The 16,330-nt window shown below is 40.3% G+C and overlaps 1 protein-coding gene across 1 annotated transcript in view; it reads left to right on the top strand.

Moving 5' to 3' along the window:
• The window catches only part of DDX42 (DEAD-box helicase 42), a 41,993-nt gene that overhangs the window by 3,137 nt on the left and 22,526 nt on the right, over window positions 1-16,330 (top strand). Inside the window, exons 2-3 of the mRNA XM_044247643.1 lie at window positions 9,721-9,957; window positions 12,859-13,009. Coding sequence (XP_044103578.1) covers window positions 9,737-9,957; window positions 12,859-13,009 — 372 coding nt within the window. The 5' untranslated portion in view covers window positions 9,721-9,736. The remainder of the gene's footprint in view (window positions 1-9,720; window positions 9,958-12,858; window positions 13,010-16,330) is intronic.

The raw sequence follows: 16,330 nt of genomic DNA, 5'->3' as shown, positions 1-16,330 counted from the left end.
TGACCTGGGCCAAAGGCAGTCGTCCAACCAACTGAGCCACCCACGTGTCCCAGTGTTGGGTGTTTTAAGACTAGAAAGGGAGTTTGAGAAATGAGCTACCACTTCTCAGGGAGATCATTCATGTCATAGTTCTAGGAGTTAGGCTTTCAAGGATAGGACTTTGGTAGATAGGTATAGTGAGAGATTGGTGGGAAAGGAATTCCGGTTATGGGAAGAGCGTTTACCAAAGTGCATGGTTTTCTTGAAACACCAATGCATGTGGGGAAACCCTGGGAGATAGGAATGGTGAAGTGTGTAGTGTTGGCACAGTGGAGAGGCTCATTCCAGCTTGATTGACCAAGTGGAGAACTATTGAATTAAAGGGTATGACAGAGTGAGAAATGTGCAGCAGAAAGATTTGGGGCCAGGATCTGAAGGACCTGGAAGAAGGTTGTTGCTGAGCATACAAACGCTCACCACCCTTGGGTGTGACTTTCCCTACTTCCACAGTATTAACGAACCAAAAGAGGTGGGAATTTGTTTTCTCTTTTGCTACTTATGTTTGGCTATTACTTCATTATTTTGTACTTTACCACATGGAGTCACTTCTCAGAGATGATGAAATATTTGCTGGTTTTAGATGCAGCCTCTAGAAGTACACCACCATGACTTTTCCGATAAAACAGACATTCTTAGGGGTGCCTGGGTGGCTCAGTCAGGGATCTGCCTTTGGCTCAGGTCATGATCTCTGAGTCCAGTAGGAAGTCTGCCTCTCCCTGTTTCCCTCCTCCTCCCCACTCAGGCGCATGCATGCTTTGGCGCTCGCGCGTGCTCTCTCAAAGATTTTATTTGAGAGAGAGCTCACGTGAGGTGAGGGGCAGAGGGAGAAGCAAACCCCCCACTGAGCAGGGAGCCAGATGCGGGCCTCCATCTGGGACTCTGGGATCATGACCTGAGCCAAAGGCAGATGCTTAACCAACTGAACTACCCAGGTACCCCAATAAATAAAATCTTTTAAAAAGGGCGGGGCATTCTTAAAACAGTAGAGTTGAGGGGGTGGAGTGTTACTTGTCAAATGTCAAATACCAAATATCAGTCACCTCAGAGAGGCCTTACTTGTATTCTTTCTCTCTGTTAATAGCTTACCTCTTCTTGCTTGCCTTTTTCTGTTTTTGCTTTTGTTTTGGTAGCACTTTCAGTACCTGAGATTATGATTTGTTTTTTTTCTCCTGGACCAGGCTGAACTCTCTGAGGGCTGGGGCTGTGTCTGATTGTGTTACTCTATCCAAAGCGCCTAGAACAGTACCTGGCAAAATAGGCACTCAGTACATTTTGAATCATTGGTCACTCTGGTAATGGTATAGTGGCTGGAGAGTGGACTTGTTAGGAAATTATTGCTATAGTGGAAATGGAAGTGGGAAGGAGAGGTGTCGCTCATAGTGTTGATACCTAAGAAGTTAGTGATCAGTATAAAGCAACGTTATTATTAAGATCAAACCTGGGGGGGGGGCGGTGCCTGGATGGCTCAGTGGGTTAAAGCCTCTGCCTTTGGTTCAGGTCATGATCCCAGAGTCCTGGGATCGAGCCCCGCATCGGGCTCTCTGCTCGGCGGGGAGCCTGCCTCCTCCTCTCTCTCTGCCTGCCTCTCTGCCTACTTGTGACCTCTGTCCATCAGATAAATAAATAAAATCTTTAAAAAAAACAAAAACAAACTTAGGTTGTTCGCTTTCTTTCTTTCTTTCTTTTTTTTTTTAAAAAGATTTTATTTATTGGGACGCCTGGGTGGCTCAGTTGGTTAGGCAGCTGCCTCCGGCTCAGGTCACGATCCTGGCGTCCTGGGATCGAGTCCCGCATGGGGCTCCTTGCTTGGCAGGGAGCCTGCTTCTCCCTCTGCCTCTGCCTGCCATTCTGTCTGTCTGTGCTCGCTCTCTCCCCCCCCTCTCTGATAAAATAAATAAAATCTTAAATAAAAAAAAAAAAGATTTTATTTATTTATTTATTTATTTGAGGGAGAAAGAACATGAGAGGGGAGAGGTCAGAGGGAGAAGCTGATACCCCGCCGAGCAAGGAGCCAGATTCGGGACTCGATCCTGGGATTCCAGGATCATGACCTGAGCCAAAGGCAGTTATTTAACCAGCTGAGCCACCCAGGTGCCCCATGTTGTTCTCTTTAAAGTAGGTGGTATCGATATTTTGTTCATGCTTCTGTTACAAAGCTAATTCTCTTCAAATTAGAAATTTTAAAATGCAATCTTTTAAAGAAAAAAGGTAGTTGAATTTTTACAAATATGTTTGCATCTCAGAGCAGAGACTTAGGTCTAGACATCATTCTTCCCTCATAAAGTGGATGAAATAGCAGTGGAAAAACAGTGCAAATGGCTCTAATTCTTTAATTTTCATAACTTTTTGTTGTTTTTAAAATATACATACAAAACTGTTTTAAGTGTATAGTTCAATGACATTGATTTTGTACACATTGTTGCGCTGCCATAACCACTGTAGCCTTCACAGAATTCTTTACCTTGTAAAACTGAACCTGTGTACCCATTAAATAATAACTCTCCATTCCTCTGCACCCCCAGGCCTTGACAGCCCATTCTACTTTCTTTCTCTGAGTTTAACTGTTTTACCTCATGTAAGTGGAATTGTACGCTATTTGTCCTTTTTGACCGGCTTAATTCCTTAACATGATGCCCTCAAGTTTCATTCATGTTGTAGCATGTGTCAGAATTTCCTTCCTTTTTAAGGCTGAATAACGTTGGTGTGTGTGTGTGTGTGTGTGTGTGTGTGTGTGTATAATAGTTTACTCATCCATCATGGACACTTAGGTTGCTTCCGTATTTTGGCTGTTGTGAATAGCCCTGCTGCGATCATGGGTCAGCTCTCCCTGCTTTCAGTTCTTTCGGGTGTATACCCAGAGGTGGAATTGCTGGGTCCTATGGTAGGTCTTTTTCATTTCTTCTTTTTTTGGGTCAGAGAACACAAGTAGGGGGAATGGCAGTCAGAGGGAGAAGCAGGCTCTCTGTTGAGCTGGGAGCCGGGTGCAGAACTCAATTCCAGGACCTTGAGATCTTGATCTGAGCTGAAGGCAGACGCCTGACCTACTGAGCCACCCAGGTGTCCCTCATATGGTAGTTCTGTGATTAATTTTTTTTTTTTTAAAGATTTTATTTATTTATTTGACAGAGAGAGATTACAAGTAGGCAGAGAGGCAGGCAGAGGGAGAGAGGAGGAAGCAGGCTCCCCGCTGAGCAGAGAGCCCGATGCGGGACTCAATCCCAGGACCCTGAGATCACGACCTGAGCCGAAGGCAGCGGCTTAACCCACTGAGCCACCCTTTTGAAGACCCGCCATACTATACTGTTTTCCATAGTGGCTGAGCCATTTTAAATTCCCACCAGCATTATAACAGGGTTCCAGGTGCACCACATCCTTGGCAACATTTGTTTTTTTCTGTTGTGTGGCTTTTTTTGTTCGTTTTTGGTTTTTTTAGTAGTCATCCTAATGAGTGAGGAGGTGTAGTTTTCGTTTACATTTCCCTAATGATTAGTGATGTCCAGCATCTTTTCATATGCTTATTGGCCATTTATATATCTTTGGAGAAATGTCTGTTCAGGTACTTTGCCTATTTTTAAATGGATCGTTTGAGATTTTTTGGTTGGTTGGTATTTTTCAGGAAGTCTGTGAACTTCACCTGGTTGTGGAAGCCATGCAGTGATTTTATAGGCACTGAAGTTAGTGGGTGTTTTTGCCTTTTCTTGTCAATATGAGAAGTGATTATGGAGGCAGAGGTGAAATTTCAGAGCTGTTTGATAGGGGTTTGCCAGCTTGGTAGGAAAGGTGTAGCAGGCATATTATTATTATCTAAGAGAAGGCTTAGAAGCACGCACATGTGCTAAGACCAAATAAAGGGAGCTTTGAGAAGACCCACAAATAGCAGGAATGTAGCTAGTTTTTTAATATGCTCACTATATTTCTTTTTTGATAAACTGTTTACTGGATGTCTCGTCTCCAAACAATGATTGCTTAGAGAATGCAAATTAACTTTAATAGCCTAAACAGAGAAGGGGTGGTCATCCTTATTATTATTATTATTATTATTTTTTTTTTTTTTAAGCATACACCCATAGGGATGCCTGGGTGGCTCAGTTGGTTAAGCCACTGCCTTTGGCTTGGGTCATGATCCCAGGGTCCTGGGATCGAGTCCCACATCAGGCTCCTTGCTCAGCAAGGAGCCTGCTTCTCTCGTTGCCTCTGCCAGCCACTCTGCCTACTTGTGTGTACTCTCTCTCTCACTGACAAATAAATGAATAAATAAAATCTTCTAAACATACAACCGTAAAGATTAGGTTGGCTCTTTTTTGCTTGTTATATCAGTTATAATCCCCCAAACCTCTGTGATGGTCAAGGGTCTGTAGCCATGCACATATGTAGTATAGCATACATAGTCCAGTAGGAAGGATTATTGTCAAGAGTAAAGAATGAATGGTGCAGTGAGGATGATAGGCTTAGATTTCATCAGGAAGGCTGGATGGCAAGGTTTATAATAATGGAAGATGATGGCTTTCACAAATACTGGGGTGAATTTTGAAAAGCCTGAATGCATGATATTTATTCATCCAACAAAAAACATTTGAGTCCTGTACTCAAAATAGGTTCAAAGGATTCAGTGCTGGACAGAACACACAAAGGCCCTGGCCTCATGGAGCTAGCATTCTAGTCAGTGTGGTACTATGGAAAGTGCAGTTGTTTGGCCTGGCTAGAGTCAGTAAATTAGGGAAAATGGGCAGTGTGTTCTAGATCAACTAGTGAAGGCTCGAGGGTTCTAAAGTGTTTGATCTTTTGGTTGACCCATTTCTCAGAAGAGTAAAGAAAAAGGTGTTGTGTATTTTGGATCTTGTTCCCTCTGAAAGCCATTGACTCTTACCTGCCTAAAATCACACTACCTGCCTATTTGTAGCAGAAAGTGAACTTTTAACACCAAGTATGTGATTTGGTGCTTTTGTAATTTGAGGCCTCTGATTTTATTAAGGTCTAATTTATGTCTGTGCCCATCCTTTTCTCCTATCCAGTATCTTATTTTCTTCAGTCTCCTCCTCAGGACCTCTGTCTTAGGATTTGCCTTTCCTGCTACGTCTTCAGTTTTTGTATCTCTGTTGACTTTTCCTCTTTAGCATATAAACATGCTTATGTTTCCTTCTTTCTTTCCTTTTTCATTTTTTTAAAAGATTTTATTTATTTATTTATTTAAAGATTTTGTTTATTTATTTGACAGAGGTCACAAGCAGGCAGAGAGAGAGGAGGAAACCGCTCCCTGCTGAGCAGAGAGCCCGATTCAGGGCTCGATCCTGGGATCATGACCCAAGCTGAAGACCGAGGCTTTAACCCACTGAGCCACCCTGGCGCCCCTAAAGATTTTATTTATTTATTTGACAGAGAGCACAATTTGGGGGCAGGGGATGGCAGAGGGAGAGCGAGAAGCAGACTCCCCTGCTAAGGAGGGAGCCCAATGCGGGACTTGATCCCAGGACCCTGGGATCATGACCTGAGCCAAAGGCAGAGGCTTAACCAGACTGACTGGACCACCCAGGTGCCCGGCTTCTTTCTTAACAAACAAAATCCTAGTCAGCATCTCACTCTTTCAGTCCTATCGTTGGTATAAAGCTTAGAAAGTAATCTTTACTCCTCGTGACCTAGTCTTACTGTCTACCACTTACCAGTCACTCCTCAGCCCTGCCCCTGCTATTCCTTTGAAACTCTTGCCCTGATGACTTCCTGGTTGCATATCCAGCAGAGGCCGTTTAAGTTCTGCTCTTCCGGCATCTCCTTAGTTTTTAACTTCGGACAATTCTTTCTGCCTATAAAACTTATCGCACCTTCTATGCCACTATTCCCCACTGTTCTCCCTCCCTCCTCTCCTTCTCAGGTGGCCGTGTGAGCTTCTCTTTCCCTGCCCATGCCTAAGGATTACGTACTCTAACATTTTGTCTTGCTCCTTTTCTCACTTTCTGTGCCCTCTCTCTGCTGGCTTCTCTACCCCAGAAACCTCAGGTGCAGGTGCCTTACATCAAATCTGCGGCTCCATCACAGACCCTTCTCTGCACTTACAGACCCACCCTGGCATCTTTCCTTGGCTCTTCCATCTCATGTTCTAACCCGTTTATCTGGGCCCTGCCTGTCTTTCTGAACATGTGTTCTAGAACTTTCCTAGATGTCCTGCTGAACTCGAGCTGCATGGTGCTATTTCTAGTTCTCTTGGTGATACTTTTCTTTAGTCGAAAATGCCCTCCTTTCACACTTCTATCCTGGTCCAATGCCTCTTCAGATTTTAAAACTGAAAACTGTGTCATCTCCAGAAAAACTGTCTTCTTCCCAACTCATCCTGGGTTGGATACCCCTTTCCTGGGCCACCACTGAGCACATTCTGTGCAATACCTCTGCCACAGCATATTGTGTTGGTTTTTTAGCTGTTTTAAACCACACCTTGAACCCCTTCAGAATGGGACTGTATTTTTTAGTATATAAATGCCTAGCTCCTAATACCTCTGACAGTCCTCAGCAAGCTTTCAGCAAACCACTGAGTTCTCCTGCTAGGAGATTGTTCATGTGGTTCTTAAAATCTACCCAAACTTAAAGGGTGTTTTTCCATTGTTCTTTGTCTACCTTCTGATTTCTATGGCTTATTTATTAGCCCCTCATGATACTTTATATACACTAGGAAAAATACTAAAATTCAGATTCATCATTTTTGTTGTTTAGGAGCAGCTGTTGTAAAGTCAGGTTCACACATTGGTTAAGCAATACTACCAGATGCTAGAGTTTTCTTGCTTGTAAATGTTCTTACTAAATCTTACCTCATTAGAATCATGTTGATTCTCTCTAAGGGATTCTTGAAGAAAGCAGGAGATGGTCTTAAATTCAAGCAAACTAGTACTTACTAAGTACTTATTTTAGCCACGTGAAACTTTTATGGAAGGTCCAAAATGATTAAGGACATCTTCCCCCACCCCCAAAGACATTCCCTACCTGTAACTAAGGGCAGAGATTGACTCAGCATAAATGAGTTTTAGTATTAAGTAGACTAAACTCAATGCTGTATGATAACAGTTCAAACAAAACCTGTAAGGTATATATGGGGAGGGGCACAGAACCAGAAAAGTAGAGCATGTTCACGGTTTTTTCGACAATGTTGTAGTGTAAAAAGCAGCTTTGGGAACTCTTTTCCCCATTGGCTTCAGAATCCATTATAAACATATTGTTCTTTTTAATGGTAAACCTTAATACAAGGAAGAAAGTAAAAATGAAGTAACTGCTATTAACATTCTGATAAACAGCCCTCCAGATGTGTGTGTCTAACTATACTTTTATATTGAATGACATTGAATCATGCCACCCACCTGGTTTTATGCCCTTTTATTCAGTGTGTATAGGGCACTTCTCCATAAACGGATATAGTAGTTAAGATTTTAAAACTTAGACTGCATAGTCCCTTCGGTTAAGCAATTACATTTTGCAAATTGATTCTATCAAGCCCTACCTTGGGCTCCCTGCTGAGCCAGGAGCCTCCTTCTCCCTCTCTCTCTGCCTCTGCCCTACTTGTGCCCTCACACACTCTTGTTTCTCACTTGCTCTCATAGACATAGAATCTTTTTATATTTTTAAATAAAATCTTTTAAAAAAATAAAAAGAAAATTGATCCTAAAGAAGTAACTATGGGTATGTGCAAAGATTCAGCTATGTGATATGTTTTACAACATTATAAAACGGTAGTGGAGGGGGGCGCCTGGGCATCTCAGTCAGTTGAGTGCCCGACTTTGGAGTTTGGCTCAGGTCGTGATCGCAGGGTCCTGAGAGCAAGCCCTGCGTAGGGTTCCGCATTCAGTATGGAGCCTGCTTGAGATTCTCTCTCCCTCTGCCCACCTCCCCAACCATGCTCTCTCTAGCTCTCGAAAATATTTAAAAAAAAAAAAAAAAACGCTTTAGGGGCACCTGGGTGGCTCATTTGGTTGGGCGTCTGCTTTTGGCTCAGGTCGTGGTCCCGGGGTCCTGGGATTGAGCCCCGCATCTGTCTCCCTGCTTGGCGGGGAGTCTGCTTCTCCCTCTGCCCCCCTCTCTCTCTCTCTCTCTGTCAAATAAAAAAAATAAAATCTTTGGGGGGAAAAAACCTTTAAAAAATAAAAATAGTGGTGGAGAAATGTATTTGTTGACATTTAAAGATGTTCATAGTGTATCATTAGGTGAAGAAATTGGTAACTAAAACAATACATATAGTATGGTTTCAGTTTTGTTTTTAAATTTGTGTATACACATAGTGTAGAAGAAATAACAGCAGATACCAAAATTATATATCTAGGAGAGGAAATTTCAAGTAGTTTTAAATTTTGTTGCTTTTTGCTCTCTGGTCTTTCTGCTTTTCTATTAAACTTAGGTAGCTTGTGTCATTAAACAGGGTTTTTGGGGGCCAAGACTAATAAGATAATACAGTATTGTTTTTAAAATGATTTGATCAGTGCTCAGGAAATTTCTTTGCACTTTTTAACCATAGTCTGAGTACTTTAGGCAACATGAATCTTTTTTCTTCCTGGCTAGTATTCTAGTGGGCATTTTTCAATAAACACACAGTTTGTGAGTACCCTTCAGAGACAATTGCATAGATACTGTCTACAAATAACTGATCTTTCAGATTTTGATTCTTTCATCTTTGATTCTTTCTTTGGTGTCATTACCAAAGGATAATCTTTCATTTTGGGACAGTTTTGCTAATAGCACCTCAGTCTCTGTGACAGCAAACGCTACATTATATTGTAGTTGTAGGCTTTTATTTGAGGGAGGGGGTTTGGTCATCTATTTTCCTGGTAGACTATAATATAAACTTCTTGGGAATAAATATTAAGAGATTAAGTCTTTTCATCTTCGTATCTTTAGTTGCCTGACAGAAGCCTAGCACACATCAGATCCTCAAAATATTTGTTGTCTTTTGAGTATTTTTGGTGGCTTAAAGATGTTAAATTCACAGTCAAATCCTTTTGAAGGGGTGGGGCGCCTGGGTGGCTCAGTGGGTTAGGCCACTGCCTTCGGCTTGGGTCATGATCTCAGGGTCCTGGGATTGAGTCCCACATCGGGCTCTCTGCTCAGCAGGGAGCCTGCTTCCTCCTCTCTCTCTCTGCCTACATGTGATCTCTCTTTGTCAAATAAATAAATAAAATCTTTTTAAAAAAAAAATCCTTTTGAAGGGGATGATGTTAAATACTACACTCCTGTTTAGATTGTGATCCTAAAAAATGAATAATTCTTTAGTGTTTTTAGAAAATTTGACTGTTCTTTTGGGGTTGGCATATCACATAGCTGAAGTACAAAGTTAAGTAGTTTTTTGTTTTTGAGTGTTTTCTTAGGATTTATTATTTTAGAGAGAGTGCGTAGAAGTGTGGGGAGGGCAGAGGAGGAGGAAGAGACAGTCCTCAAGCAGACTCTGCACCGAGTACAGAGCCCGACATGGGACTCAATCCCAGGACCCTGAGATCATCAGACTAAGAGACGGACACTCAAAACACCTGAGCCACCCAGGTGCCCCCCAAATTAAATAGTTTTGAGAGGCAAAAGTTTAAAATGAATTGTAGGCAGAAGTTGGAAGAGACATAAAAAATTTACTTTATTCATAAAGTTAAATTTATTATTAGTGTATTTTTAAAATATACACTAATTAAAGTTAAATTTATTCTTAGTGTATTTTTTTCCTTATAGATCAGCCATTGACACCATGAACTGGAATAAAGGTGGCCCTGGAACCAAAAGGGGATTTGGCTTTGGAGGTTTTGCTATTAGCGCTGGAAAGAAGGAGGAATCCAAACTCCCACAGCAGTCCCACAGTGCCTTTGGGGCAACCAGCTCTTCTTCTGGATTTGGAAAGTCAGCTCCGCCACAGCTCCCTTCTTTCTACAAAATTGGATCTAAACGGGCCAACTTTGATGAAGAAAATGCGTAAGTGGTAATTCTGGTAGTTTAGCCAAGGGTGGGCTTTGAGATCTCATTCTATCAACAGAAATTGAGGTAAAGAAACCATTTGTTTCCTGAATAATAATATGACTTCTTTAATTGCTTATCTCACTGAATTTTATTGTTCCTAATAATAAGTTAAATAATAAGTTAAATTGTTGAGTTTATTCATTTGTAAGGAACATAATGCTTGTGTGCTTGCTTACTTCTTTCCTTGTTCCAGAAAAAGATATGAGGCTATTGAAACCTAAATATGACTGAAGAGTTTTATTTTATTTTATTTTTAAAGATTTTATTTATTTATTTGACAGACAGAGATCACAAGAAGGCAGAGAGGCAGGCAGAGAGAAGGAAGCAGGCTCCCTGAGAGCAGAGAACTCGATGTGGGGCTCGATCCCAGGACCCTGGGATCATGACCTGAGCCAAAGGCAGAGGCTTTAACCCAGTGAGCCACCCAGGTGCCCCCGACGAAGAGTTTTAAATAGTAATGGGTTTTTGATGGCCTTTGCTGAAGTCTTTTACTGACCCCATGGAAGTTGTTTTGTGACACAGGCAGTTGTCACAACTGGTAGAGATGCAGTTTGTCAACAGCCAGGTCTTAAAACAATTATGTTGTGACATCTTATAGTGGGGGGAAAAAATCTACTTGGGTTATTGCCCAGAGTTCTCAGGAAACAAACTTAACCAATTACCTTTTTTAACTTGAGTATCTGATAGGGTAGTAGTTATAAAAAGATAAGGTTTGAGGGTTTGAGCTCTAATTCCTTTTCTTTTCTTTTTTTTTTAAGATTTTATTTATTTATTTGACAGAGAGAGAGAGATCACAAGTAGGCAGAGCAGCAGGCAGAGAGAGAGGGGGAAGCAGGCTCCCCGCTGAGCAGAGGGCCTGATGCGGGGCTCAATCCCAGGACCTGAGCTGAAGGCAGAGGCTTAACCCACTGAGTCATCCAGGCGCCCCTGAGCTCTAATTCTTAAATATGATAATTTCTTTGCTGTGTGTGCAGAAATCTCTAACTGCTATTATTTCCAACCCAGTTGTGAAAAGTTGAGTTGGTTTTTTTGTTTGTTTGTGGGGTTTTTTGTTTGTTTGTTTGTTTGTTTGTTTGTTTTTAATTAAGGGCTCAAGATGGGACACACAGTGGCATTTTTAAAGGCTTGTATGTTGCAGGGATTAAAATACAGAAGTAGATGTTTAAGGTTTAGCAAAGTCAAGGATCATTCTAGAGAGCAGCTTAGCAGTTCAGGGATACTTTTTCTTTTGCTAAATGAAACTTTTATAAATGAGTATGTATGTATGTGTAGCAGATGATAGTTGTTAGAGCTTTTATTTTTTTAAGATTTTATTTATTTATTTGACAGATGGATCACAAGTAGGCAGAGAGGTAGGCAGAGGGAGAGGGAGAAGCAGGCTCCCCACTGAGCGGAGAGCCAGATGCAGGGCTCTATCCCAGGACCCTGGGATCATGACCTGAGCCGAAGGCAGAGGCTTTAACCCACTGAGCCACCCATGCACCCCAGTTGTTAGAGCTTTTAAAATAATTCTCATGAATGGGGCACCTGGGTGGCTCAGTGGGTTGGGCCGCTGCCTTCGGCTCAGGTCATGATCTCGCATCCCGAGATCGAGTCCCGCATCGGGCTCTCTGCTCAGCGGGGGGCCTGCTTCCTCCTCTCTCTCTCTCTGCCTGCCTCTCTGCCTACTTGTGATCTCTCTCTGTCAAATAAATAAATAAAATCTTTAAAAAAAAAAAAATTCCCATGAAGACCTGAAATGCTTTAAAATTTTAAGCTGTGTTTGTTTTTTAGTTAATATTTGGTTGTTAATATTTTATTTAATTTTGAGATAAGGTCTAAGTAGTGTTTTTGTTTTTAGTTTATAAAGAGCTATGAAGTTGTCTTTTCTGAATATTTAAGAAGTGTGGGGAATGATTTTGGATTGAACATTTATTATTATAATTATTCTCTTAAAGATATTATTCATTTATTTGACACAGAAAGAGACAGCAAGAGAGGGAACACAAGCAGGGAGAGTTGGAGAGGGAGAAGCAGGCTTCCCGCTGAGCAGGGAGCCCAATGTGGGGCTCAACCCAAGGACCCTGGGAACACAACCTGAGCTGAATACAGACGCTTAAAGACTGAGCTACCCAGACACCCCTGGATTGAGTATTTATTCTTAATCCTTGAAGTTTTCTGTCAGTCCTCAGAAGGTAGTCCAGAACTTCTGAAGAAAAGTCCCTAGCCTTATGAATATATTGCTGAAATTTTTTGAAGGATTTAAAGAAAGGGGTGCCTGGGTGTCTCAGTGGGTTAAAGCCTCTGCCTTCAGCTCGGGTCATGATCCCAGGGCCCTGGGATCAAGCCCCACATTGGGCTCTCTGCTCAGCAGGGAACTTGCTTCCCCTTCTCTCTCTCTCTGCCTGTTTCTCTGCCTACTTGTGATTTCTGTCTGTCAAATAAATAAAATTTTTTTAAAAAAGGATCATAAAGAAAAAATATTGATACATATATACAAAGGTGGTTTTTTTCCATAACATACTTTCTTTAGTATTTGCTCTATCTATTCAACAGTGATATATGAAGTTTTTACTGAAAACTCATCCCTTTTAACAGAACTGGAAATGTGATTTGAATGTGGCTGCTTGTTTGGGTATTTTTTTGTTTGTTTGTTTTTTGTTTTGTTTTGCAATATTACAATTTTGCGTGTATTAAACAATAATAGTTCGTTTGCCAAAGCCTGGAGGTCTCTAACATGTATAGTTAAGATCTCTTATTAGTAACATATATACAGCACAATAATTTCTGTTAAAGAATTCACCGAACCCAAATTAAATGTTCACTTTACCAGTCATGCCTCTTAATTTTCAGGTATATGTATTTTTAAATTTTCAGATATTTTGAAGATGAGGAAGAAGACTCTAGCAATGTTGATTTACCTTACATTCCTGCTGAAAACTCGCCTACCCGCCAGCAGTTCCATTCCAAGCCGGCAGATTCTGACAGTGATGATGATCCCTTGGAGGCGTTCATGGCTGAAGTGGAGGCAAGTATCTAGGCTGTTTGTTAAGCTGCAGGAGTTAGAATAGATCAAATTAACCTAGTGTTTCAGTCATTCAGAATTTGGTTTTTGCCCTCTCTTTGGAGAATTTTGCTTTCATACTCTATAGTTTCCTAATTTTTAAATTTATTTATCAGAAAGCACAAGAAGGGGAAGCAGCGGGCAGAGGGAGAGGGAGAAGCAGGCTCACCGTCAAGCGGGGAGCTCAGCACAGGGCTCAGTCCCAGGACCCTGGGATCTTGACGTGAGCTGAAGACAGACACTTAATGACTGAGCCACCCAGGCACCCCTCAGACTCTATAGCTTCTTAAACATATGTCCACATGCCTTGTAGTATTTTCAGAGATGATTGGTGCCTAGAAGTTTAAATAGTGAGCTTTGGACAAGGGTAGTTCAAGATTTGTATGTGTGTGTTTTAATATTTCTTTGTCTATTTTTACATGGAAGGAATATTACCTTCTTCAGTCTAGCATGAAAGGCAGTTAAACTTCTAAAAAGTTCAGAAAGACAATTAAACTTCTAAAAACTTGCTAAAATTATGAATTCTATGTTCTGTACTTTTAATATTTGTTTTAATATTTGCTTCTTATTACCAACATTATCAGCATCCTGACCTCCCTATAGAAATGAAACTTGTAACCACTTTGTTCTTAAAACTCTTCTCACTAGGCTTTTGTGATTTTGCATTTTGTCCTTTTTTCCCTATCTTTTTGATGTTTTTATTTATTTATTTATTTTTACCTTTTATTATGGAAAATTTCAGATACATACAAAAGTAGAATAATAAAATGAACTCCCATGTATCCTTCACCCTGCTTTATCAATTAACAACTTCTGGCCAATCTTGTGTTATCTAACCCCCTTCCCTCTTTTAAATTGTTTTAAAGTAAATCCCAGGCATGTCATGTCATCCGTTAGGTTCACTGTATGTCTGTAAGATAACACTTAAAAAACGTTACTACCATATCATTGTACCAATAAAAAATTCATTACATATTCATCTTACTATTATCTGTTACTTTTATGACCCCCTGCTAATTTCTCAAATACATTGATTCCCATAGTTCTATAGATTGATTTGCTATTTTCACTCTGTACATTCCCTGCTGACCTTGTCCACTTAATTCTGTGTATGTCTTTAGTCTTTAGTCTCACAGTCTCTATTGTATCAGTTCTGCTTTTCTAAATTATGACCATTTTTACATGGGTGGGGTCCCCCTGGCATCTTTTCTTCCTCAACCAGGTTTTTTGTCTTTTATATTCTTAATGCTAGGAGATCAAACATGTTCATGACTTAACTTCATTTAATCCTCAGAATAACAGTGGGGAATTGGCAGGAAAAAATATATGGGAATACAATTAAAAAACAAAACAAAACAAAACAAAACAAAAAAAAACCAAGAAAACTGAGCCGTATAATAATTCAAATTCCTTGCCTCAAAGCGCATTGGTAACTGTGTGGCAGAGCTGGGACCTGGGTATTTCCGGCTTAGTAGTCCTGAGAACCTGGCTCTTTCTAGTATGTCCTGGTACTTTTCCCCTTATATGGCAAGTTCTCTCAATTTTTATAGTCTCTTGCACCTCTTCCTTCCTTTCTGTTTCCACTAGAGTCAGCCGGCTTTACACTTTGATTAACTCTTGTCTGGGTGTAAATTTTCTCCCACCTTCGGTTCTTTGTTTTCCCATTTGTGTGGTGTACAGAAACAGAGTAATTAGACTAAAGCATGTTGTTTGTCACGTTATTCCTTTTGCTCAAAAAACTGTCACTTCATTGTTTATGAAAAAGAGTCCTTCCAGATTCCTCAGGTACTTGTAAGCTAAAATCTTCAGCCACATCTCATCTCTAAGAAAGGAGGGAAAGAGGAAAACAATGTAGATGTTTTTCTTTGGCCTAGATATTGCTTTTTAAACATGTGGGCCAAAATTTTGAAGATTAGAAGATTTTATCTAGAAGTTCAGATTCTTGAAAAGTGAACACTCTGGCAAGACTAAGCCTGCATTCTTGGAAGACAAAAGCAGTTTTGTGTGCTAATGGCTGACTGCTTTAGATAGGTAGGGCTTGCCTTTTCTTGTTCACCTTAGGTCTGGCAGTTCCTTTTATCATCTTGAGATTGAAGCTGCCATTTACAACCATTTATCTTCACACTTGTTTTAAGTTTTCTTACGGGAGAAATATTTTTCTGGGCTTAGGTGTCCGTGTAATACAGGAAAAGCTGCAGCATGCTTCTTTAGAATATTCCTGCTTACTAAAGTGCAAGCAAAGCATGTCTGTATCAAAAGAAAATAACTTTTTTTATTCCTGGTTTACTTCCTTCATTGCCAGATTGGTACCCGTTACGGTTTCCCATCTTGGATTTAGACTAACTCAGATTACGGGCTTCTTAAAGAGTATGCACTTTATAGGTAGCAAAGCCAGAATTCAAGTACAAATCCCATATTCTTTCTGCTGTGTCATTCCATATCTAAGTTCTTGTAGGACTGTATTTTTGGGATAACACCAGAACTATTCAGAACTTTCATGTGCTTTCCAACGTAGTAGTGATTTAGTTCAGTATGTTAAATGGTTCTCTCTGCAAGTAAAGGTGGTAGTGTTTGTCATGTTTGAGGTGTCTTACATGGACTTTTACCCCCTTTGGGATTTGACATTTCCCAAAGGGCTGTTTTTCATTTTATCTTGCAATCCCTAGTTTAAATCCCTGGTTTAAATTCAGATTTAATTTTTTGTAATGGAACTTGGTGTAACCCTTTTTGAGTGGGAGTATCCAAGAATAGCCCAGATTTTCCTGCTTTGCATTTCAAGTAGTTGAAACTGCAGGAGTGTAAATCTTTTTGATACAGTATCATTCTTCAGGGTGGTTTTTGATATAATATCCAAAGGGGTTTTGCTGATATTTGGACAGAGAGATTGGATATTGTCTGATCTTGGAGAGAGTGTTGTTGCCACAATACTGCATTAATCCTTGATCTCAGGTATATTCTTTACTAGAAAATGTAAACTTCTCTAGTGTTTGAAGTCAAGATGAAGACTTATTTTTAACCAGTGTTTCAAAAGAGGATTTATGTAGGTTTAAAATATAGTTCTATAAATGTTTGTGACCCATTCCTTATGTTACATTGCTTATACCATCTTCACTTTATTTGTAGTCTTGAGTATGCCATATATTTGGCTCAATTCCTTAAAAAAGTAATTTTGTTTATATTTAATATTCTGTATTAAAATAAGTCCTCTTTATCAGGAACATTTAATTAGCTAGAACACCTGACCATGCCACATTACGTTAGTGACATTTTTTTTAAATCAAAGAA

This window comes from Neovison vison, chromosome 5 (assembly GCF_020171115.1).
Source record: "Neovison vison isolate M4711 chromosome 5, ASM_NN_V1, whole genome shotgun sequence".
Taxonomy (NCBI): Eukaryota; Metazoa; Chordata; class Mammalia; order Carnivora; family Mustelidae; genus Neogale; species Neogale vison.
Note: the sequence above shows the minus strand (reverse complement) of the source record. Positions and strands in the feature narration are given on the sequence as shown.